Source organism: Rhinatrema bivittatum, chromosome 17 (genome assembly GCF_901001135.1).
Source record: "Rhinatrema bivittatum chromosome 17, aRhiBiv1.1, whole genome shotgun sequence".
In the NCBI taxonomy this organism is placed as follows: domain Eukaryota; kingdom Metazoa; phylum Chordata; class Amphibia; order Gymnophiona; family Rhinatrematidae; genus Rhinatrema; species Rhinatrema bivittatum.
In genome coordinates this window covers 17,249,364-17,274,908 of record NC_042631.1, presented here as the reverse complement: position 1 = coordinate 17,274,908, position 25,545 = coordinate 17,249,364, and the positions used below count along the sequence as shown (strand labels likewise).

General features: G+C 44.8%; 1 protein-coding gene across 5 annotated transcripts in view; it reads right to left on the bottom strand.

The window, feature by feature from the left end:
• Positions 1-1,794: 1,794 nt before the first annotated feature.
• The window catches only part of NR1H3 (nuclear receptor subfamily 1 group H member 3), a 32,493-nt gene continuing 8,742 nt past the window's right edge, over positions 1,795-25,545 (bottom strand). For 2 of the 5 annotated variants that reach the window (XM_029582381.1, XM_029582380.1), the window contains 8 exons: positions 20,066-20,603; positions 18,687-18,953; positions 17,448-17,656; positions 13,403-13,594; positions 13,042-13,141; positions 12,691-12,804; positions 4,051-4,145; positions 1,795-3,482 (listed from right to left, as the gene is read on the bottom strand). In XM_029582381.1, coding sequence (XP_029438241.1) covers positions 3,336-3,482; positions 4,051-4,145; positions 12,691-12,804; positions 13,042-13,141; positions 13,403-13,594; positions 17,448-17,656; positions 18,687-18,953; positions 20,066-20,216 — 1,275 coding nt within the window. In that variant the 5' untranslated portion in view covers positions 20,217-20,603 and the 3' untranslated portion in view covers positions 1,795-3,335. The remainder of the gene's footprint in view (positions 3,483-4,050; positions 4,146-12,690; positions 12,805-13,041; positions 13,142-13,402; positions 13,595-17,447; positions 17,657-18,686; positions 18,954-20,065; positions 20,604-25,545) is intronic. The other 3 variants (XM_029582383.1, XM_029582385.1, XM_029582384.1) reach the window with 3 other exon arrangements.

The window sequence follows — 25,545 nt, the reverse complement described above, 5'->3', positions numbered from 1 at the left end:
GGTTGTGTAGCCAGAGCCTTGGGGTTTTATCGATTTGTATAATACCAATCCAGCATGACCTAGCCTAGAATTTGCCAGAAATCTGCTTTGGGTAGGAAAGCAGAAGAACCAAATCTGTACCAAGGCCATACCTTGTCTAGATTTGACCCAGAGACTGGATTTATAAAGGAATTGCCATGTGCCTGGACAAATGGAATGTTAGGAATGATCCAAAGAGCGATGGAGAATAAAACACAAAATATCATATTGCCTCTGTATTGAGCCATAGTGCAACTGCACCTTGAGTATTGCGTTCGGTTTTGGTTGCCCCATCTCAAGAAAGACATAGTGAACTAGAAAAGGTGCAGAGGAGGGTGACAAAGATGATAAAGGGGATGGAACATCTCTCCTATGATGAGAGGCTATGCTGGCTAGGGCTCTTCCTTGGAAAAGAGATGGCTGAGAAGAGGACATGATAGTTTATAAAATCATGAGTGAGGCAAAATGGGTAGATAAAAGATAGTATTATTTGTAAAGACAAATAACCAAAACAATGGGACATTCCATGAATCTAACAGTCAATAGATTCAGAGTGTGCGCTGTGAAAAAGTACTTTTTACTGTTAAGCTGTAGAATCTATTGCCAGAGGACGTGAAAGTGAACTAGTATAGTAGGGTTTAAAATAGTTTGGACAAGTTCTTTGAGAAAAAGTCCACAAAATGTTAGCCAGTTAAACTAAAGAAAGCTATTGCTATCCTTGGGAATGAATAACAGGAATTGGATCTGCTTTGTGGGATTTGCTGTGTTCTTGTGACCTGGATTGGATTGGCCCTGTCAGAGCCAGATTGCTGGCCTTCCAGCTTGACAATTCTTATGTAATATTGGCAAACTCCAGAAGCCCTACTGCTAAAGCAGCCTGTGGGCATGGAATAGAAAAACGCCTGGAAGATGTTTTGTCTGACTGCGGAGTAAAAAGGGAAGAAGAGTCCAATTGCCCCACATAAGAAGGAAGGAGTCTGCGTGGTTAGGAAGATGGGGGAACTCTCAGCAGAAGCAGCAGTGGCGGCATTGTCCTGTGACTGGGAAAAGGAGGCATCTCATTGGCTGCAGGGCCCCAAGGAGGAAGTTGATGTAGCTGGTAGGTTTGGGGTGGGAAGAGAGAAATAAGTGAGTGTGGGAGAGATATGAGTGAGGCAGAGCATGTGAAATAGAGGAGAAAGCTTTTGTGCATGCTGCCTTTGACCCTGCCCCCCCACTTTCGTAATCCTTGTGAGGTTGGCAAATTAAATCTTCTTTTTTTTCTGTTCACTGTTCTTACTGTTTATTAGCTTTGCTTGATAATCCCTGCATTTTTGTATTTGGTCTGGAGGTGCATTTCTAGGAACTGTTACCCTTGAGTTGTATGGGGTCTTGGTGTCCCTAGAAGCCACTAGGTAAGAGCGTGTGAAGGGGACACATGCCCAGAGGCAAACAAGAACCAGGTTAGTAGGTGAGAGGCTGCCAGTGTAGGGGCATGTGTACATGTACAGGTGGGTCTGGGCAGCGTTTGGCAGGACCCTCCAAATGTCCACAGGGTTAACCCTGAGTGAATGTTAGGTGTAGTGCTAAGGTACTGCATGATAGGCCTTAAATGGTTCAATATATTAAATTTCTTCTTTAAATATACATTTTTTGTGGTGAGTCAGTGTGGCTGATTCCTAGAGACCCATTAGTGAACCTGTACAGAGAGGAATGCTGGCTCCCCTAGCTAGAGAGTTCAGTCACTGTGCCATAACTTCCTTCTCAGGCCAGCTGTTTGTACAAAGGAGTATACCATACTAGTTCATCCCGCTAGGGCAGTCTCTGTCCCATGCTTTTTTTTTTTTTTCTTTCTCAGGCCACTTGTATGGGAAGCATAAATAACTATGGAGAGTACTGATTTGTCCTGCTAGGGGACAGTTTTCTGTATTGGGGCATAGACTGGCATTTCTCTATCGGTTACTTTCCTAGTTAGAAAACAATATTTTTGGACTGTAGCTGCCTCTCTGACCACATCAGAAAGTGCAGTGAAATCAAGAGGAAGTTGATGGACATTAGAAAGGCACAAAAGTTCAACCCCCTCCTACTGCAACTGAGACTTTGCACATGCAGCAGGAAGCTGCTTTCTATAGTACAAAAGCCACTGGTCCTTTCTGAGGCATTGTCACTGTGCTATGCTTCTCACGTCCCACTTTGTGCCTCCCTCACTGAAGTAAAGGACCCTCCAAAGAAGGGTGTTCACCTCTCTCGCCTAATGGCATCATCTTCTTACTCCATCACTACCGACAGTCACAAGCATCTCCCTTGGAGCCTGGGATCAGTCAATCACACACACAGCACCCTTCACATTTAGCGCTCCTATTTTACCAGGACAAAATAAACACCTGCAGAGCCTGCTTCCATCTGCTAGGTCAGTCCTATGCAAGAACCTCAAAACTCCGAGAGACAGCCCCTAGTACCAGAGCTCTCGGATACCATAGGAGCACCACGCATACCCTGCAGGGTCTCCTTCCTTCAGATGCCCTCTGCAAGAGAATAGAAGAGACCAGAAGCATATATGTAAAGCTTGGGTCCGGATATGTTTGGCACTTACCTGGATGAATGCTGGGATTTGAAACTCCTGCTGGTCTGACCACCCCCAATATAGCTAGATAGCTTATAATCTGGCTAAAATGTTATCCAGCTATGTCAGGGGCATTATCCAGCTAACATTAGCTATCCTAAAGTTAGCTGGCTAAACTTAACCAGCTAACTTTTAAGATAGTGGGGTATAATTCAGCAGCGTGCCTGCACTACTGAATATCCCGGCTAACCCTAGACTAGTTTATCTGGCTAAATTTGTCAGCCCTCCAGAGGTTGAATATGGACCTCGCTGTGTTTATACATTCAAAGCTGCAGAAAACACATCAGGGAGGTTTGGAACGTCCTTTGAGTAGGAAGAGCAATCCATCCATCCTTCTTGGTTAAGAAAAGGCAATGTTTTCTGCTGTTACTCTCAAAGGTCTGTGCATTTCCATGACTGGGGAAGAGCTTAGAATCTGCCGTCCTCCACCACAGACAGGTCACGTTTTCTGGTAGCCCTACAGTAGCTGTAAATATGGTCTTCCCCCGAAGTTTGACTTTTACCTCCAAGTGCCATAGTTCCCTCTGCTATCCCAACCCATGTGGTGCATATGGGAGAAGAGATGAGTCCAGCGACCAAGGTTCTTTTGTTGAATCGTCCGAGCTCTGAAGTTGGGAGTAGGCTCTTGCACGGGACAGGAATTAACATCTCTATGTCCGTGCAAAACATGGTTCATGAATGAGGACCTGGGGGTCAGAGTTCTGAGCCTGCAGACTTATTCGTGAACATCCCAAATTTCGGACAGGAGGGGTGGCAGCTTTTTGTCCTGCAGTCGAAGTGCAAACACCTGCTCTGAGTGGACGCTGCTGAGGGTACGCAGACTGACCAATTTCATCAGCATACGAGGGAACATCAGTTGATCCTAAAGGGCACATTCAATGGACAATCAGCAAAACCCAAGAAACAAAAAGCAGACCTCATTCATGTGGCAGGCAAGACGGTCAATGGACAAAACAGGCAAATGAGCAACCTAATAAAAGATCTGCAGATAACTATAAATTATTCAGCAACTGCAAAAACAAAAAAATCCCCGCTAGCCGAAAGTGATGAGCTGTCTCCCACCTTCTGCGCAACTGGAAGCAGACTCTACCTTCCAGCAAGGTGCATTCTCATCTGCTTCTAGCAGCTGGAGTTGAAAGGAATGCTGTGTCTGTGGTGGAAGGATTGTAGGCAGGGTTGCCAACTGCCCCCCAGCTCAATTTTAAACAAGGCTGATCCAGTCCTGGTTTTGTCCTCTTCCATGCATGGACTCATAGTCACGATTTTCTCAGGGAGCCCACTGGGACGATAAGAACTCCAAATCCATGGGGCTTAGCCTGTTGGGGGTCACCCAAAGTACAGGTGGCGTGGAAGGGATTTTAAAGTGGCAGAATGAGTAATCCCTCCCTCCCGTTGCTCTTTCAGTACTGTAGGGGGCCAGAGCCACTCACGTTGGGCCTGTGTATACAGATGTAGGAATGAAGAGCCTCCACGTAGGTCTGCTGAAGCCGCTCCACCAAACGGTGGTCCTGGACATTTGGACGATCTGCAGAGAAAGCATTTGTGAAATTTAACACAATCGCATCCATTCTGCCGTACCTAAACAGGCCCTAACTCCTTTCTAGCCCTTTTCTAAATGAAACCGAGCAGACCAGCCACAGCTTGAAGCTTTCCTACTCTGAATTTATTCCTAGAAGCCTGGTTCCGGGCCATCTCTAATCGGATACCTTTACAGATGCCGCTGTTGTGACCTCGGGCAAGCCACTTCACCCTCCATTGCCTCACGTAGATTGCAAGCCCTCTGGGCCACAGGGCAATACCTGAATGTAATCTGCTTTGAAATGTCTGAGAGGTGGAATAAAAATAAAATAAATACAACGTTGGTTCAGTTAAGAGAGGCCCAACTCCTTTCTGGATGCCCAATAGCTTCCTTTTTGTGGGGAACCCCTCCCCCCACCAAGCATCTATAGAGAAGTCTTCCAGCAGTAAAAAATAAATTCCTTCCCAGAGCCAGGGTCACCTTAAAATCCCTCCACCTCTACTTTTTTCCCCGGTCCATCCCTAGATCAGTATTTCTCCTCCCATATACATCACTCCATTTTCTTCAAAATCTGGCGCACACTATCTCTGAACATATTTGCACTTGTGACCATGACCACTTCTGCTGGCAAAATGTTCCACGCTCTCACGACTCATTGAGAGAATAATCTCTTCTAAGGGTTTGCAATAAAGGTCTTTAAAAAAAAAAAAAAAAAAAAAGTGATACCTTTTTATTGGCCTCACAATTTCATATATTTCTTGATGAGCTTTTGAGAGCTATTACTCCCTTGCTCGTCAGAATACAATGTGTCCATGTATTCTGAGGTTGGGGACGTTTTATTTCTGAGGACGGCAGGAGGGGTGACATCCGATGGAGCCCAGCATGGAACGTTGATCTCAAAGATTCCAGAGCTTTCAGCTTGCTCTACTGAGCACGTGCAGCTGTGTTCACCTCCCTGCCCCCCCCCCCCCCCCTAGGCAGAGCCCCTCAGTCTTACTGTTTTCATGGAGCAGTGTAGTCATGGTATCGGCTTTGCTCTCCTCCTCACTGCGACGGCTGTGATAATTCTGGAGCTGCAGCTGCTGTTTGTTTCTGACAGGCCTTTGTTTTCTTTTTTTTTTTTCTTTTTATACTTTACAGTATTGTCTTTCTCCTTTTTTTTACTCTTCAAGCCTCACTGCTGGCCACATGGTGGGCCTAGTGCACTGTGCAGCCTGACCAGAGGTTGTTCTCTTTTCCTTAATAAATAATGCTGCATCTGCTGCTTATTTGTATTATCGGCTCCTTTAATGTATCTGTTTTGTGCCTTTGTCAGGTGCCTCAAGGGACTAGCAGTATGCAGCCTGTGCTTGTTCCAAGTAGGCCTCTGGCCTGGGGGCTTGCAGGAGTTCCAGGAAGCTTCCTCTGATTGCTGGGCATTGACGGAGGCTCAGATAGTGAAGGAGTCCGTGGGGAGGAGAGCTCATCCTCCACACACTCTTGAGAACTAGTCTCCATGGGCCCAAGTTAATATTCAACTCTGGTGCCCTGGTTGACATAGCCTCCCCTCCTGCATGTCTGCTTGCTCTGGCAATGCATCTCCTTGGGGGAGAGAGTGAGTATGAGCCTGGGCATTTAGCTTTGCTGTTGTGCCATTGGTGCCATGCCTGTGATTGCTCTGGCACAAACATGCACAGGCATTGATGGTCAGATGCTGTGTGAAGTGCCAGGGAGCCATGGACAACGTTGACCACTAGGGATTCATTTGATGGTGTCTGGTGCCCTCAACACAGTCTTAGCACCTTGGACACTATGCACGCCCTTAACATCAAGTGCTATAGATGCTTTTGACTCAGTTGAGCACCATAGAAGCCATCATGCACCTTGGACACTGAACACTATGGATGCCATTTGAGCTCTGTGGATGTCATCTGGTGCTGTCGCGTGTCGTAGATGCCTTAAGTGCTGTGGACACTGTAAAGCGCTCTGGATGCCCTAGACACGGAGTATCATGGGTGCCCTTGATGCTGTTTTGCACCTTGGATGCCATAAAGCATCATGGACCCGGTTGGCGTTGTGGAAGTCCTCAATGCTGTCGAGCCCCATGGATGCTGTCAGCACCATTGAGTGCCATAATGCCGCGACACTGTCAAGCACCATGGATGCCATTGAGCAGCATGGTCACTGTAGTACCCCGTGGATGCCCTCGTTGCTGTCGAATGCCATGGATGCCTTTGACACCGTAGAGCACAATGGATATTTACTGAGCGCCATTGATATCATGGGCACCATCAATTTAGTCTAGCGCCGTCTGGCACTTTTAGCCATTGACCCAGCAGGGGCGTCACTGTCCTCGTCGAGCACTGTGAATGCTGATGCCTCCAGAGGATGTCATTGAGCAATGGATGCAGTTGAGACTGGAATTGTCTAGACATCTAAGCACCATATAGGGATTCCCTTGCTTGGGAATCCACTCCCCTGAAACAAAGGATTTCTCCTGCATGAGGGAAGTACCTCTCAATACTTGCTAGGCACAACATCATTGTTCACTTTGTGACTGCTCTTGCCCATCAATGTCCCATTTGAGCGACATAACTGTCTTCTCAGAGGAAGCGTATTCCCCTCTGCAACCCGAAGGGCATGTGTTCAGTCAGGCAAATCACCATATAAAGGGTTACATGTATCAGGAGATTGAGGATCTCACAAAAGAAACCCTGCATCCTTGTTGCAGTCACTTATTTGGGGGTAACCTTATCAGTGGGATCATTCATACACTGACAAGGTGGTACCTGTCCATGCAAATGTTCTTTCCACTTCGGATGCCATGAGGTTATTGGGTGGAAAAATTAGTTATCTTGGGCAATAGCATTTTTGATAAGTATGCGTGGTTGGTGAGCAGTCTGTTTGCTAATCAGACTGAACCTGATCTGGTACCCTTGATGTCCCAGTTCAGTGAAGCAGTCCGATTGCTTCAGGGGCTGGCTCTTAGAGCATTCCTGTTTTCATGCTGTCAGCAGAGAGGTTTCCAGACTTCTTCCTCAGAATGTTCCCACCCTTGTCTCTCAGAGAGATGTGCACTGGGCTGAGTTAGCCTTGGTGGCAACTCCCTGATGGGATCAGCAGAATAGTTGAGGTGTTGCCCAACATTTATTTCTATAGCCTAGAAGCTATTTCTTTAAAAGCCTGCAGCCCTGGGATCTACCTCCTTGTATTCTTTGCTTCTTCAGGGAAGATGGGGATATCCCAACCAAAGAATAACAAGGCGTCGTGGTTTTATAGCCCCCGAACAGAACACTGTACAAAAGAATCTGAGCGCTGGTGCTGCCGTGGACTGAGGGATTCTTCTTTTGTCTTCCCTCCCATGGCCTTGGGTGGACAAGGGATTATGTTGGATAGAGAAACATCCAGGCAATGTGATCCTGATAGCTCCAGAGTGGTCACATTGACCATGCTTCCCAAATCAGATCAACATGGCCATAGACAGGTCCCTGAGGTCAGACAACAGTCGACTGTTTTCCACTTGGGCCCAATATTTTTGGGTCAGGCGGCTCACTTCTATCTCGCGATTTCACTACTGAGAGGAGACAACTGAGATGATGGAGGGGCTGTTATGAAGTGGTTATTTCCACCTTCTACATCCTTGACATATGTGCAAATTTGGAGGATCTTAGAGTCCTAGTCTGCTGTTGATGGAGTGCAGCCTCAGTCTATTCAGGCTCTGGTGTTGCATATTTTGGCTTTTCTACAGAGAGGTTCTGTCAAGTGACTGGCCTTTAACAATGTCCCCAGTTAGCAACACTGGGTTGTCTCCGGGGTAAAGTGAAGGGTATCCTCTGTCCGCACATCCGGATGTTCTATGGTTCCTTCAGGGAGCTAAGAACTTGTATCCTCAGGTGCAGAACATTTGTCCATCTTGGAATCTGAATCTAGTCCTTAGAGGATTGTGTGAGGCTCGTTTGAACCAATAAAGAGAGCTACGGTTAAGGACTTGACTCTTAAAGTGGTTTTCATAGTGGCTATTTGTTCAGCCAGAATAACCAGTTTGGAATCCACGAAAGGACATCTCCTCCTATCCCATGAGTTTTTAGTTTTCTTAGAAGCCTCTCATGAGGAACTTTGTCAAACACCTTCTGAAAAACCAAATATACTACATCTACCGGTTCACCTTTTATCCACATGTTTATTAACCCCTTCAAAAAAATGAAGCAGATTTGTGAGGCAAGACGTCCCTTGGGTAAATCCATGTTGACTGTGTTCCATTAAACCATGTCTTTCTATATGCTCTGTGATTTTGATCTTGAGAATAGATTCCACTATTTTTCCTGGCACTGAAGTCAGACTCTTACTGGTCCTATAGTTTCCTAGATCACCCCCTGGAGCCCTTTTTAAATATTGGGGTTACATTGGCCACCCTCCAATCTTCAGGTACAATGGATGATTTTAATGATGGGTTACAAATTTTATTTATTATTTATTTATTTATTTATAGATTTTTCTATACCGGGGTACGTAAAAAACATCACCTCGGTTTACATTCAAACAGTAATACAGCATTGCGCTTTACAATTTAACATGGTAACTGAACAAATACAATAACTATGTATTAAAAGAATATAAGCAATATATGAGAGATTGTGGCGGATAGGAAGAGTAGTTGAGGATACAGATCATTGATAGTAGGCTTTTTTAAATAGCCAGGTTTTAAGGTTTTGTTTAAATTTTTTGTGGCAGAGTTCCTGGCGTAATTCAGAGGGCATGGTGTTCCATATAGTTGATCCAGCAATGATGAAAGATCGTTCTTTTGTACTAGAGAGTTTAGTCAGATTGGGTGCTGGGATATTTAGTTTGGCTAAATTCTGGAATCTCGTTGGGCGGGAAGACATTTTGAATTGCAGTTGATCTGTGAACCAGAGCATTTCTCTGTTTTGAATGGCTTTGTGTATCAGCGACATAGATTTATAAATTATCCTGTAAGCTACGGGTAGCCAGTGCAAAGACTGAAGAGCTGGAGTGATGTGATCATGGCGGCTTGTGTCAGTGATAATGCGGGCAGCTGCATTTTGCAGCATTTGCAAAGGTTGAATGGTGGCTTTAGGTAGACCCAGTAATAGAGCATTGCAGTAATCAATTTTTGACAAAATAGTTGCTTGTAAGACTGTGCGGAAATCATATTGGTATAATAGAGATTTAATACGTTTAAGAGTGTATAGCTTAAAGAAACCATTTTTTACCATGTCCGCGATGAATTTTTTAAACGTGAGATTGCTGTCAGTGATGATACCAAGGCTGCGTACTTGTTGTGAAATAGAGGAGTTGTTTTGAGAAATATCAGAGTTGATCAGAATTGTATTTTTTGGAGGTGAGATTATGATAAGTTCAGTTTTATTGGTATTTATAGCCAATTGGTTGTCTGTGAGGATTGTTTTAATTTCTAATAAAGCTACCTTCCAGGTACTCACAGTGCATTTGTGATTGTGCTGGTTATAGGTATGAGTATTTGAACATCATCTGTGTAGATGAAGTGTTGAAGACCCAATTTAGAGAGTAACCGGCATAGCGGTGTAAGGTAAACATTGAACAAAGTGGAGGAGAGAGAAGATCCTTGGGGGACTCCTTGAGAGAGGTTTCTTGGCTTGGATTCACTTCGTCCACATCTAACGCTGTATGTTCTATTGCTCAGGAATGACTGAAACCATAGTAAAGCCGATCCCGAGATACCTATTTCAGATAGACGGGTAATAAGGGTGTTGTGGTTTACCGTGTCGAAAGCAGCTGATATATCAAGAAGGGCGATGAGGTATGATTTGCCAGCATCTAAAGCTTTTAGTAGCACCTCAGAAAGTGATATCAAAAGCGTTTCCGTGCTGTGGTACTTTCTGAACCCATATTGGGATGGGAAGAGTATTTGATGATCATCTAAATAATCAGATAGTTGTTTGTTGATGACTCTTTCCATAATCTTTGAGAGGAAGGGTAGGTTTGATACTGGTCGAAAGTTTGCTGGATCAGATGAATCTAGGTTAGATTTTTTTATCATAGGGGTAATGATATCATGTTTAAGTATAGAAGGAACTATGCCTGTGGTGATGGATTTGTTAAGAATCTTTGCAATAGGTTTTGCTATTGTAGAACGTATTGTAAGAAGAGTCTTAGTAGGTAAGATGTCTGTGGGGTGGAAAGCTGGTTTCATTTTCTTTAGAATTGACTCAACTTCAATACCAGTAGTAATCTCAAGATTAGATAGCTTTGTTTCAAATTTATCTTGAGCGGCTGATGTAGCTTGGTTGGTGTGAAAAGGAGCAGGAGATGAATTAAATCTCTTTAAAATAGAATGTATTTTGTTATAAAAGAATGTAGCTAGTTCCTCACATTTTGAATCATCATTGTTGTTTAGATTGTTGTGAGTTGGAGCAGTAACAAGGCTTTTGACATATTGGAAAAGTGCTTGAGGGTTGAATTGATATTGATGAATTCTGGAAGCATAGAAATCTTTTTTTGTTTTGTCGGTGGTTTGGCGATATTTGTGTAGTAATGATTTGAATTTTAATAAAGTCGTGGAATTTTGGTTTCTGTGCCATTCTTTTTCTGTCTTACGTAGCTCCATTTTCATAGCTTTAAGCTCGGGAGTATACCAAGGTTTTTTTCTTATTATTTTTTCGGAATTGATTTCCTTGGATTGAATAGGACAGAGTTTCTCTGCTATGTTACTAGTAATTTTAAACCAAGAAGAGGTAGCTGTTTTTAAGTAATTTTAAGTAATAGATCTGAAGTTTCATTCTTGAGTTCCTTCAGAACCATCTGTTCTAGGTGATTTTGCTACTCTTTAGTTTGTCAATCTGGCCTACTACATCTTCCAGCTCCACAGTGATTTGGTTCAGTTCATCTGACTCATCCCTCTTGAAAACCATCTCCGGAACCAGTATCGCCCCAACATCTTCATTAGTAAACAGAGAAGCAAAGAATTAATTTAGTCTTTCTGCAATGGCCTTATCGTCCCTAAGAGCCCCTTTAACCCCTCTCATCTAACGGTCCAACCAACTCCCTAACAGGTCTCGCCTCGGATATATTTAAAGTTGCTGTTATGAGTTTTTGCCTCTACGACCAACTTCATTTCAAATTTTTTTCTTAGCCTGTCTTATCAATTTTTTTACACTTAACTTGACAATGCTTATGCTTTTTCCTGTTTCCTTCAGATCGATCCTTCTTCTAATTTTTGAAGGATGTATTTTTGGCTAAAATATCCTCCATGTATTAGTTATATCATGGACTGAGAGGGTCTGCCTAGGGTGCAGGGAGGTGACTATATCTGCACATGCTCTGCTGAAAGCATTGGTCTTAGAGCCCAGCAGGGAACTTTTGATCTCAATCGGATGATGTCAGCCATGTACGAGGACTGACATCCTGCTATCCTTGGAGAACACTTGTTACAGGTAAGCAACTTTATTTCTCCTTAGGTATTAGAGGGCATTATTTTGTTTGTGTAATACTCCTGAGATAAAAAAAAATCCATGCAGGAGATCCCTGTGTGCTCCACTGATATATTTTTACGGTGTAGTGAAATCCTCCTGTTATCTTTCCTAGAAGGAAAAGTCTCAGGCTGCATGTTCTTTCAGGATATGCAAGACCTTGAGTGTATTAATTGTTTGGCACGCTTTCCAGCATATGGATATCTATTTTTGAGCAAGAGGGTCAAACTTGAATCCCATACCCCCAAATGTGGTCTGATAGAGACCTTATATAATTATCCAAATGAACTTTGCTCACACACGGCATACGCAGCGATTCTTCCAAAAATACAGAGCCTTCCCCTTTACATACAGTGTGCAGCACTCCCCCCCCCCCCCCCCCCCCAACACACACACACAGCAACAGAGAGCCTTTTGCTTGCATAGGGGTTTAGAGGGCTTTACACACACATTGTGTGTACAGCCTTCCACTCACATGGGTTCAGACGCACACACTGAGCATGAGGCCACCCCCTGGACGACAGAACCTTCCACTCACAGGGCTATAGCCACACACTGAGTGTGCAGCTGCCCCCCAGGAATAAAGCCACTTCATCCATACAGGGACCTACTGACCCTAAGCATATAAGAAGTTGCTATACTAGGTCAGACTGAAGATCTATCAAGCCCAGCATCCTGTTTCCAACAGTGCCCAATCCAGGATACAAGTACCTGGGGCAAGTACCCAAACATTAAATAGATCCTATGCCAGTGTAAAAGCAATGGCTATTTCCTAACTCAACTTGACACAGTAGTTTATGGACTTCTCCTCCAGGAACTTGTTCAAACCTTCTTTTTTTTTTTTAATCCCGATAAGCTAACTGCCTTATTCACATCGTCTACCAACAAATTCCAAAGCTTAATTATGCATTGAGTGAAAGAATTGTCTTTGATTTAAATGTGCCACTTGCTAACTTCATGGTGTGGCCCCTAGTCCTTGCATTAGCTGAAAGAGTAAACAACTGCTTTACACTAACCCATTCTAGTGCTCATGATTTTACTGCCGCTGAAAGAACAGCCTCATAGGTGGTGCCACCATCCCCCCCCCCCCCCTCCCTGCCCCGTACCTGCAGAAAAGATATTAATGGCAATTAAAAGAGCAAATTCTGCATCATCCAGCCTTAAGTCAGTCATTCCCTTGGAGAATTCAAAGATCGGGTTAATGAACTCGAACTGAAGACCTGAAACATGAGGAAAAGAAATACTGAGACACAGATGGATATGTAGAGAGGGGAAAAATGAGTTAGAAAATTAAATATTATATAAAATGCCATAAAAATGATAGATTTTCATCCAATCAGAGAATAGATAATCTAAAACCAATAATTCCAGTGACTGGTACAAAACTTAAATAACCTCCACTGTCGCTAAGCAAACAAGTTTTATTTAATGTGGGAAATGCTGATGCTATATCTCACCCGCTTTAGCAAAGTCATCACGGCCATAGCTCAGATCTTTCAGGAAAGTGACGCATTCGATCTCTGGGTCGTAGCGTCGGGATGTTTCCAGCAACATAACCTGAAACCAAAGCCATACAGCAGGAGACTGAGGTCACATCCTGAGCACTGTCCGAGTCAGCAGGAAATCAGGAAAAGGCAGGAAGCTGAGGCTACTTGTGCTCCATTCCCTACAGTTCCACCTGCAGCCAGCACTTCCACCATAGCAAATGCAACTCTTCCATACCCAGCACTCCTCGACTATTCCCTGCATCTCTCCGCGCACGCACGCTCCTTGATGGTGGGTTTTGTACTCTCTCCTCCCCTCCCCCAAGCCCATTTCCTCAGCACGCACCTCGATGGTGGAGGTTTTCAGCAATGCGATCTGATCTTCCCTCGTCAGGTCAAGGAATCCCGGAAGCTGCTTTGCAAAATCAACAATTTCTTGTACAGAGATGATGGTTAGCTCCGTAAAATGTGCGAAGCGTTGCTGCCGGGCCTCCCTGTTCTGAGGCTCACAATTCTGTGGCCATGGCTAGGAGAAGAGGAAGCAAGAGTTTTTATATACTGCTGGCCCTGCTGACCACAGGCTCCTAAACTCCGTAAGAATGCAGGTGCCTGCTCTCATCCACATACAGGATAGACAGGGGGACAGAGGGCATCATTTTATATATCTGAAGGCTTGTATCTCTATAGCTTCCCATTGATGGATCCATATCACTTGCCATATGCCCATTATAAAGGACTTCTCAAACGTAGCATTCCAGGAATCCTAACTCCTGCCCAGCAACCAACAGCCAGGTCATGCCATTTGTTCACCTGGACCAGTGTAGGCCTGGGGAGGACCGAATGAGCAACTCCCTCAATGGATGTGGGTGGATATTGTGAATCCATGAGACCCCAACCATAGACTCACACAGCTGGGGATTAGAAAGTTTGCACGATTGCTGCTTTAGCTGTCTGTATTTCACCTTGGGGGAAGAAATGTGAATAAATAAGCAAAGGCTGATGGGCAGCAAAAGAGATCCAGATACTGGAAATAGGAAGTTTTTTTCTGGTTGGCAAACAATGCCAGCAAAAATATAACCCAGCTAAACCCTAGAAACTAAATGAGCTCGTAAGAATTAAGGCTCATGAGATCGTGGATAACCCTAAAACCATAGGACTTAAGAATCAAAAAAGATTATGCCACCAAAGTGGGAATAACCTCTATAAGATTAAGTAGGAGTATAAATCACTATATGACAATTTAACACACAAATATAAGAAATGCACTTACCCAACAATGTTATATGCCAATTGCTAAAACTCACCTTTTTTTTTTTTACCTTTGTTTGAGCTTTTTATTTTTCTAATCAGTTGGTCTTGGTCTTTTTTTTTTTCCACTTTCCTCTTGTCAGTCTTTTCCTAATTCCTTCTCCAGGGTTACTCTTTCTGTTTCTACTCTGTCATATCTTCTTCCCTTCCTCCTTCTCACGTGCCCTAGCACACACACACTTAGGCTCCCATTTTCACACACACACATATACCCAGGCATCTCACATCCACACTCCGACCCCCATTCTTACAGGCACACACAATCCAGGCTCCCATTCTCACACACACTGGCCTCATCGCCAAGCCCGCCACCAGGGGGATGGACTCCCATGGCAGCCTTGCTTCGGCAGGCCTTCTCCTTTTCCGCCGCAGGGATGGGCTCTTGCGTCGGCCTTGCTTTGGTTGCCCTCTTTAGCCACTGCGATGATGGGGATTCGCAGCGGCCATTCTTCAGGCCTCTTCTGGTGTTGGGCAGCCCTGATTAGGCGGGCACTGTATCCTCTTCATCCTACTACCATCTCTCCCAGACTAAGAAATTTAAACCAGGATATCTTGCACGGCAGGACACAACAGAGCCACTAAAGCCCTCTGACCAGTCCTTCAATTTAGAGGGTCATTTTCAAAGCCATTGCTGCAAAACTGCCCACCTGCTATATGGGTAAAAATATGCCCCCAGAGCCTGTGTGGCTGGGGTTGGGGCAGTTTCAAAAGCACCTGCATATCTTTCCCCCTGCAAATTCCATGTCCCCCTCTGCCTTTTTGGATTGAGCTGTGAAGGGTAAGGAATGGAGGGCGTGAACAGGCAACTTTTGCTTACGAGGAGGAGTTCTGGAACTCTGAGCTCGGGAAGTTCCTTGTGGGTGCCGTGCATGTAAAGCACCCTGTCCGCTGGTACCAAACCTAAGCACAGACTTTGCAGCTCCTCCTCCTGCACTGAAGCTAAGTATTATAGAGGTCCATATTCAGAGGCACTTATCCAGCTGGATAACTTAGGGGCATTCCAGGGATGTTTTGGGGAGGAATTTCGTTAGCCAGATGAGTTATCCGGCTCACTCCGATACTCAGAGTTAACTGGATCACTTATCCAGCTGAGTCTGATCGCGCTTTGTTTTCTGGGCAATGGCTGTCTATGAGGCTCATGGATAGGGACTTTCATTTTTATTTTATTTTGCCTGGGAATTTCACTCTTTTATAACAAAAAAGTCAGAAAAAATGACAGGAGAAAAATCAGTGGAAAAGTCACAGGCTTTCTTTTTGTTCTAAGATTGAAATTCCCAAGCAAAATCAAATAAAAATTGAAAACACAGGTCCCTACCCATGGAGAACAATTGTCAAAGTGTTGTGGTTGGGTAACTGAGAGATTACTTAGCTACATTCCCCTGGTGAAAAACTAAAAGTGTGCTTGTGCGTTCAGAAAGTGCACCCTTTTATCCAGATTAATTGTATATTCTACTTAGTTCATTGTAAACCGAATTGATTTGATTTGTATCAAGAAATTCGGTATATAAAAGCCTTAATAAATAAATAAATAAATAAATAAAGATTAAAGAGAGGCATTCGTATAGGAGTGTTTGTGCTGGAGAAGTAACCAACACATGTGCAATTGCATTTTCTATGTGTACATGTGTTAGAAACATACAGGCCTATACAGTACAGTGCGTTCCGACGGAGCGCATTGTTAGCCTAGTCTTGGACGCAGGTTTTCCCTTACCCCATATTCAGTAAGGGGAGGAAAACGCGTGTCCAACCCGCAGCACCTAATAGCGCCCTCAACATGCAAATGCATTTGATGGCCCTATTAGGTATGCACGCGGGATACAGAAAGTAAAATGTGCAGCCAAGCCGCACATTTTACTTTCAGAAATTAGTGCCGACCCAAAGGTTGGCGCTAATTTCTTCCGGCACCCTCCGACTTAATATCATGGCGATATTAAGTCGGAGGTCCCGAAGAGTAAAAAAATTTTGAATTTGGCCCGTGGTTTGCCGGCGTCCGGTTCTCGAGCCCCTGGCTATCGGCGGGCTCAAGAACCAATGCCGGCAAAATTGAGCGTCTGCTGTCAAACCCGCTGACAGCCGCCGCTCCTGTCAAAAAGGAGGCGCTAGGGACGCGCTAGTGTCCCTAGCGCCTCCTTTTGCCTGGATCTACCGCCAGACCTAATTTAAATACTGCATCGCTCGCACCGGCGAGTGGCCGGTGCGCGCGCCGGGAGAGCGGGCGTTTGCCTACTCTCCCGCGGACTTTACTGTATCGGCCCAATAGAAAGATGATGCCAGAAAAAGACTGGCCCATTCTGTCTGCCCATTTGACCAATTCATTTAGCTTTATAATTCCCATCACTTGCACAGTGATCCCTGTATTTATCTCCATGCTTTCTTGAATTCAGATATTGCTTTTGTCTCCTCTACCTCTATGCATCCACCATCCTCTCTGTAAAGAAATATTTCCTTCGATTGCTCCTGAGTCTACCCTATCGCGTGACCCCTGGTTCTGGAGCCTCATTTCCATTGAATGTTTTATCCCCATTCTGCAGAAAACGAAGGGGCAAAATATGCAGGCATTTGGTACACCCACACCGTTGAGGAAGCCAAGCAGGTATCTTAAATTTTAAAGATTGAAACTGCCTCCCTTTGAAAATTCCCTAGAAGATAAATGGATATTAAAGTGACCCCTGTACCTTGCTACTGGGCAGCTTCATGAAGATCGTCCCCCCATAAAGCTCCCGGGCGCATTTAATCAATCAAACTGTTTCGTTGGCTGAGAAGTCCCATGCTTTGAACTCCTGTCAAGGCTGACTGATCGAATGGCAGCTGGACTGCTAGACCACAGGTCACAGGGGACTCTTTCTCCGTGGCCACTTTTCTATTAAAGAAACTAATTTATTTGTAGGTGTTCTATAAAAGTTTAGTGTTTTGTTGGCGGTTGCTTTGTAGTGTAGCTTCAGCAGCGCTGTGGGCTTGGTGCCATGAGCAACACAAGACAAGCAGTGGCCCTTTACATAATAAGCCACAATACCAAGAGCCCACCGTAATCTACGGCACTGGGATCTGACCCTTCCCATCGGCACTCTTACCGTCACTTTCAGTCTGTCCGCGTTTGATCGCTGGTTGCATTGATGCTGTGCTGCCACGAGCTTTTCTATCATCAGGACTTGGTCTGGAGTCATTGAAGGGATTTCTGACTCAACGAGCAAGGAGCTCTGCTGCACCAAGATACTGCGACCCTGCTCCTCCTCCTGCTTTTTCATCTTCTTCATCCGAATCTGCTCCTCTGAAAGTACATCTGGGGAGACAGGCAAGAGTGCACATGAAGGTAAAAAAAAAAAGCACCGTAAAGGTGGTGGGAGGCTAACTTGCACCAGACTTTGGCTGCTGCAGACAATCCAACATCCACAAAGAGTGGAGACTCTTAATTCTCCATAAGCATGACAAGTGCTCCCCAGTACTCTGGTCCTTACTGAGGCTTCACAGGGAAAAGGAGTGAACAGGCAGTTATAAGCCACAGTAGCAGTGCGGTCTGTTCACTGGACGCCTCTCGCTGCAGTGTCCCCATAAGGATGACAGACACTGTGGAGTGAGATGTATGACCAGTTAGAGGGGCACTGGCATGGGGAAAGCAATATTCAAGGCCGTGCATTTTACCTGCTGAAATGGGGATTTTGAAAATTGGCCAGTCTAGTGCGGGCAGAACTGTTGTACAATGTGGGTAATTTTTGCCAGCATTGTTCTCAGGAACGGGGAGAAGGCAGGCTAAGCAACAACCCATGCAGTTTTTGTTTGTTTTAAAATAAATAAATAAAATTACCTGCAGAGAAAGCAGACAATCTCTGGGGGTAATTTTTCTGGGGGCAATGAAAAAAAAAACAAAACTAACCACAAAAATTACCCACAGTGTTTTGCTTTAATACAGATAGTTTGATTATTGCTCCCTAAATGACCTGGAAGGGTTTAATTTTGGTTGTCCAAAAAGGTCAAATAGTTCTTCAACATGTGGCTGGTTTATGATTTTAATTCTGAAGCATAAACAATTACAAAAATGAAATGTAATACTGTATGTGTTTATTTTTTAAATATTAACTTTATTGCTTAGATTAAAACCTTCGTAGAATCTCACACCATTATCCTCCATAATGTTCTCCACATACTACTTTCATCTTCTCTCGCACACGCACACACACACACACACTGCCTCCATCATCCCTTACCTGGTTCTCTCGCACTCTTTCCATCGCGCTCTCACGCATGCTTAATGTTTGCATCGCCCTTCAGAATGCTCCCCACCACAGAGCCTCACGCATTGCTCCCATACTCACACTGTTCCTGCATGCCTGCCTCGTGGCATTTTCGTAGGCGGCACTGCTGGCACTTCCTCCGCATGTACATATCCATCTCGCACTTGCCACCGTTTTTGCAGACGTACTGTGCATTCTTGATGACGCTGCGTCGGAAGAAACCCTTACACCCCTCGCAGCTCAGTACGTTGTAGTGAAAACCGGAGGCCTTATCTCCGCACACACTGCAAACCTCATTCCCTAGCATCTTTGGGGCCGGCCCCTTTTTCCTCTTCATGGGATAACTCTCTGCAGAGACAGCATGATGAAAAAAAAGAAGAAAAACAAAGAATAGGGGAGCCGTATTTATGAACACAATCAGAAGTGCATACCCAGGCATAATTTCATCGGCCACTGTATGACTTTTAGATTGAAGGCTGGGGCCTCTGCTCTGTCCCTTCATCTAGAACTAGGAATCCCCAAAATTGCTGGGACAAGCAGTATCTGATCTGAGGGTAGACCTTCCAACATGCTCTCAGCTTGTGGGCAAGCATCATCAGTTTAAGGAATCTCCCACAGTCTCATCATTATATGCCTCCACTGACTTCATATAAGAACATAAGATATTCCATACTGGGTTAGACCAAAAGTCCATCAAGCCCAGTATCCTGTTTCCAATAATGGTCAATCCAGGTCACAGTACCTAGCAAGATTCTAAGGGGTAAATAGATTCCATGCTGCTTATCCCAAGGATAAGAAGTGGATTTCTGCAACTCCACCTTAATGGTTTATGGACTTTTCCTCCAGGAACTTGTCCAAACCTTTTTTTAAACCATCTACACCAACAGCTTTTACCACATCCTCCAGCAACAAATTCCAGAGTTTAATAATGCATTTAGTAAAAAAAAACAAACTTTCTCCTAGTAACTTCATATTATTGTTTCCATTCCTGTAAAAGATTATTCCACCAGCATAAGACTTTTTTCCCCCCCCCCAAATTAAGACATTCATTGTCATATGGATATCAATAAGTTGGAAGGTCTTTTGGAAGTAAAGACCCTAGCTGGACGAACATGAGAATGGATGAAGGCTTAGGCAGTAGGTAAAGGCAGAAACTCTGATCCAGGAGGCAGCAGGGACCAGATACCCTGGTTGGAAGACTCAGGATGGACAGAATCCTAGCCACCAAACAGCAAGCCCAGATTCAGAAAGCATGAATGGATACAGGCCCTGGCCTAGGAGGCAGCAGGGACAGAGAGAGAGGCCTCATGGAAACAGCAGCAATAGACAGGGGCCTTAGCAGGGATGCAGTAGGGATTAGGGAAGGGACTAGCCTGGCAGCAACAGACAGTTGTAGTACTTGGTAGATACTAAGGATATGCAGTTCTATCTGTACTGACTTGGAGGCCCTGGGGACGTACCAGTGATATGGCTGTTATCTTTGTAATCCAGAGGAATCTCGGATCTGTGAAAAAATGCTGATCCATCTTCTTCCATCCCAAACACACGCTGCAGTCCCTTCTCATGCTCCTGTGCTGTAAGATGCTTTGAGTCCATGCTCGAGGAGCCCATCAACACTGAGCAGAACTGTTTCCTGTCAGACCGGTGCCACCGCTGTCCCCTCAGCTGGTTTCTAGTGGAGGTTTTGTAACTTGCATGAAAAGTTGCTCACTCCCTAGAGGGTCAAAATAGCTAAATCTGAGTTCCATACAATTCAGGCGAAGCAAAGTCGAAAGGGATAAGCGCTCACTGCCACAGCCTCTGGGATCTATTCCCTGGGACATCCATGAACAATACAACTTTGGCCGTCATCTACTGCACCACTTGTGTAGTCTGGAATCTATCCCCCTTTCAATAGACTGGGCTCTTGAAAGGAAATGGAGTCATGATAAATGACTCTGGCTTTCAGCAATGTCTGGAATTCCTCAGGGTTCAGTGTTGCAGCTTGCAGTGTTCAACCTGTACAGCAACAGTTCAGAAGAGATTACATAGAACTAAGTTAACAGAGTTTAGAGATGACAAGCAAAAGACGAAGTGCCGTTGGTTTACCAGAGTACACACAATTCATTTAATAAGACCTCAACGGGTTGGGTTAAGGGGTAGAAAGATGAGATGAGATTCGGTGACCACTGTCACAATAAACAGGACAGGAATTACGTCTTCAGAACAAACAGGCACTTGGAATAAGCTAGCTCAAGACATGGTTACTTCATGTAACAGGTGCGTTGACAGATTACTACTGGCAAATAGGGACTCTGACACAGCATAAGAACAGAATTGTTACTGATAGATCTGATAGGCCAAAAGTCTCCATCTAATTTTTATTGTCTCTTAACACTGATGTTAGGCCCTTTTTTATATCACTGGCTGCAAATAGGATGGAATCGCCTTATCTTGCCTTTATATTTATGCCCTGCCTTTTTGGACCACAAGTTACCCAAATTGGCTTACAGAGTTAGTAAATCATAAATACAATTTGTCAAAATCTCACAAATAAAATACAGTTGCTGGCATCAGAGTTAAATTATGATTTCATTCCCCCATCTACGTATCAAAAAATGCCCTTCATTTACTAATAAGTGGGGGATACTCCTTGTCTACCTTTCTGGAAAAGGAGGAACTTTTAGCACCAACCTGGGGTCAGCTGGCAAAATGTCCTCATCTAGGGCCCCCCTACATAGTCTGCTCTCCAGTTCTAATTGCTTTTCCTCCTCAAATATGGGGTTACCAAAAGTGCGTGGCATCCGCACCGAGAGCAGTTGCAGAAGCCCTGGATGCTTTTTAGCACCCATGCTCTACACCTGCTCACTTTCAAAGGGAAACACCTCCCTTTCAGAACTGGTGCAGTGTTCACAGGCAAGGACCACCTATCTACTCTGCAGGCAGCCTGGGCAATTGAAAATTGCTCACAGTCTAAGATGCAGAGCAGCATGCACCAGGATACGTAAGTGTGGTACGTATTTTGTTATAATTCTCATCACCGATCATCAACTAAGTTAATCTGTATAACCCAAGGGTGGCCAACTCCAGTCTTCGAGAGCCACGAAAAGGCCTGGTTTTCAGGATATCCACACTGAATATGCATGAATAGATTTGCCTGCAGTGCAGTTATAATGTAAACTGAACTGATGTTATCCTACGAAGTCCGGTATATAAAAACCATAAATAAATATCCAGAAACCCTGGCCTGTTTGTGGCTCTCGAGGACTGGAGTTGGCCACCTCTGGCATAACAGAAGCCCTTACCTATCAAATCAAAAAAGTCCTAGCTTCTGTGGTAAATTTTTTACCACACTTATTAGATGCTCTGGAGGTAGGATTTCAACTACCAGCACTGATCTCCATTTTATTACAAAATCTTCCCATCCTGTCCTTCCTTTCAAACAGTAATACTGCCTGGACACAACGGCACCCAACGTGTGATCCCTGACCTCAGGCTCTTCCCTTTTTATGCTTTCTTTTTTGTACATGATGCAAAATCATCAGGCGCCAATCCATTAACAGGAAGAGAAACTTATGAGAGGCGCACACACCCTGCCCTTCCCCCATCTCGCATCTGTAACAACGTCGTTACAAGAGAGGAAAGGTGAGGACGACTTGTCAGTGGCACTCAGTCTGAGCTGGAGCAGATGCCCTAAGCCGAGACAGATCCTGCCAAGTGTCCCGTCCCCCCCCCCCCCCCCCCCCCCCGGAGCTCTCGTACACCAGCAGCAGCACTGAATGTGGGTGAGAAGTCAAGGAGGAGACGGGAACTCCCTCTGGCTTCCTGGTCATAGCTGCCGATTTTCAGCAGGAGTCATTCTTTTTCAGTATTGGCGCCTCGAGACTGCCAGCTCTTTTCACCCCCCACTCCTGCAGGAAGCAGCTTCGTGAACAGCTCAGAGGCTAAAGGTTTATTACAATGTCAGACTTTACAGTCTCCCAAAAGATTGTCCCTCACGATAAAACTTTTTTCCTTCCTCATTAAATGATAGTCAGCATGTGAGCTGCCCCCACAGCACGGGGCCACGTGACCCTGCATCATTCGTTCCCACTGTATCCAAAAGTCAGTGGCATGACCGTATCGTCCCAGAACAAAAACACTAAAAGTTACTGCTAAACTCACCAGTGGCAGAAATATATGTCCAGGCACTGGATTTCATAAAGTAAAGAAGTTACAGCAGTCCATAACAATACGGATGCTTCAGTTCCTGTAGTTCATCACCTTTCCCACTGAGAAGGGCTAAGGTTATAGCAACTGAGCTCCCCCCGCCCCCCCCCCCCCCAGCCAGCACCTCCCCACCTACAGCCCTCCCCACAGCTAGCACTTCTAGAACATTCCCTACACCTCCTCTCCGCAGCTAGTGCAACCCCATTCCCTACAGCTCGTACACATCAGGAGGATGTGGTAAAAGCTGTTAGTGTAGCTGGGTTTAAAAAAGGCTTAGCAAGTTCTTGGAAGAAAAGTTCATAAACCATTATAAAGGTGAACTTAGGGAAATCCACTGCTTATTCTTGGGATATGCAGCTTGGAATCAACCTGCTGGGATCCTGCCAAGTACTTGTGACCTGGATTGGCCACTGTTGGACATAGGATACCTGGCTTGATGGACCCTTGGTCTGACCCAGGATGGCAAGTCTTATGCTCTTATCCAAAGCCACTGCTCTTCCACCCTTCCCCAGGGCTCCTTCAACATTCCCTATGGATCCTTTCTACAGATAGACTTCTCCACTACTTTCTACAGCCCCTCTCTCTAGCCAGCGCTCCTCTCCTCCAGCATCTCCTACATCCATGTCTTGCATCCATTACCAGCACTCTACCTTTCCTTATATCATAACAACACCAATCAATATATCTTTCTCTTGGTTCTCCCTTGCTCCAGGCTCTTATCAGTTGTTAGAAAAATATTATGAGAAAAAAGGAGAGAGCTCTAGAACTTAATGGTAGATGTGAGGAACTCAAATTGTTGTTTGACTCATCGGGGAAGTGAGTAGGATTTTTGGTTTAGTAGGTCCAAGCTTATGGAACGAATTACCCATGACAATCTGATCAGAAAATGACCTGCTTTGTTTTCGGAAGCAGCTCAAAACCTGCCTTTTCTCCCAAGATCTCCCAGGTCAGTGATGGCTAGGAACGGGCAACGTCTGGGCACTGGGTGTTGTGCCTTCTGTTTGACAGATTCATTTCAGATTTATTGCAGGTTTCTATCCTGCTTTGCCTATTGTTTGAAATCAACTTTCGTAATTGTTTTTGTAATGTTTAAATTGTGTTCTGTATTTTTAGATATTTTGCTGATTTTATTATGTTTTGTTTTTTGTTTGTTTTTTTTTTGTTATCCGCTAAGATTGTCAGATTAGCAGACTACAAACTTTTTAAATAAATAAATACACAGTCTCTTCTGTCCTTAGGAAAATCAAATTAGAGTTTGACTTCCAGCAGTACCAATACTGCTACTCTCTCCATACCTAGAATGGGGTTCAGCTGTATCCAATATAAATAAAAAGGAACATGTGGACAAGTGACAGAAAGAGAGACAAAAAGGGTAAGAGAAACAGACTGAGACAGCATAAAGGAGGTAGAAAGCTCCAGCTCTCTGTCTCTCTCTTAGGTGCCAGCACTGGCAGCTCAGAGGAAGTGTTGCTGACTTTTAGGAAGTCTGTGCGAAATCTGCTTGTTAGTGTAAAACAGCAGGTGCTGACCTTAGCATCAGGTCGCAGCAGGCACCAGAGTCTACTGGGAAGGGGAGCGGTTATCCTGAGACTGCACCAACACACACGACGGGCCCTGCAGATAAGAGATCGTTTATCCAAGTCTGCCAACCACCCATCACCCGTGCTCCGAGCAAAGGCGCATGAAAAGCAGTGTCAGGACTCTGGAACCAGACTGCACACCCGCTCCCTGAGCCTCAGGACCTGAATCTGGGCCACAGCACAGGATTGTAAGCAGGTGTGAGCTCTGACACATATTATTGTTACAAAACACTTTCTTACGTACTTACAGTGCTCCTAGCTGGTGAAGTGGAACGGAGGGCTCTTCCAGTTACCTAGCCTTTTCACTTGCTATTTATTGATTTTATTTATCAAGAATGTATAATCCAGGGAAGAAACGCCCTTCCCCCAACACAGGGAAATAATTCCTTTCTGACTCCCAAATACAGTGGTCACTTTCACTCCCTCGATCGGCACTTCACCCTGGCCCACACTATCGTATCCACTCAGCTTTTTTTTTTTTCCTTCCAAAATCAAGTCTTGATTTTCTTTTAGAGTTGTTTAGTGTTGCAGTCCTGGCAGTTCTCACTGGCAAAATATTTTCAAAAGGTGGTGAAATCTGCTTTCTCTTAGTCTTAAAGATGCCTCCTTGCTTTGTTTGTTACATGGAGGGTGTGTAAAAAAAAAAGTCACCTGTAAGATCTTATTGATGTAGCTAAGTCCTCAGCAGCTGTCAAGCCTTGCATGTTACTAGCAAAGCCTTCATCAAGGACTCTCTGGTTTTCCATAACACTCAGAGTGTGAAGAACCTGCGATTTTTGTTTTTAATTCCTATGATCAGGTTGATGTTGGCGCAGGAATTGTTTAAATAATATCTGCAAGAAGTTTGACTATACCAGGGGATAAGTTACCTGCTTCAGCACGCTGTATTCCCAAATTCAAGACAAAAGGGGGGGGGGTGTGTGGATATACCCTCTTTCCAGATAGAAGTGATGCAGCTGCATTTTTAGAGGCCTCTCTAGAAGACGCGGCGTGGAGTAGTAGTAGCCCAGTGGTCAGAGCAGTGGGCCCTGAGCCAGGGTTCAGTTGCCACTCAGGGACTGCTAGAGGCAAATGAACCTCTCCCTCTGGAACAAGTAAATGCAGCAGGGGTTAATGGGAACGGGGATTCAGACAGCATCCGAGGGCCCTGAGGTGTATGGTCGGGTAGACTG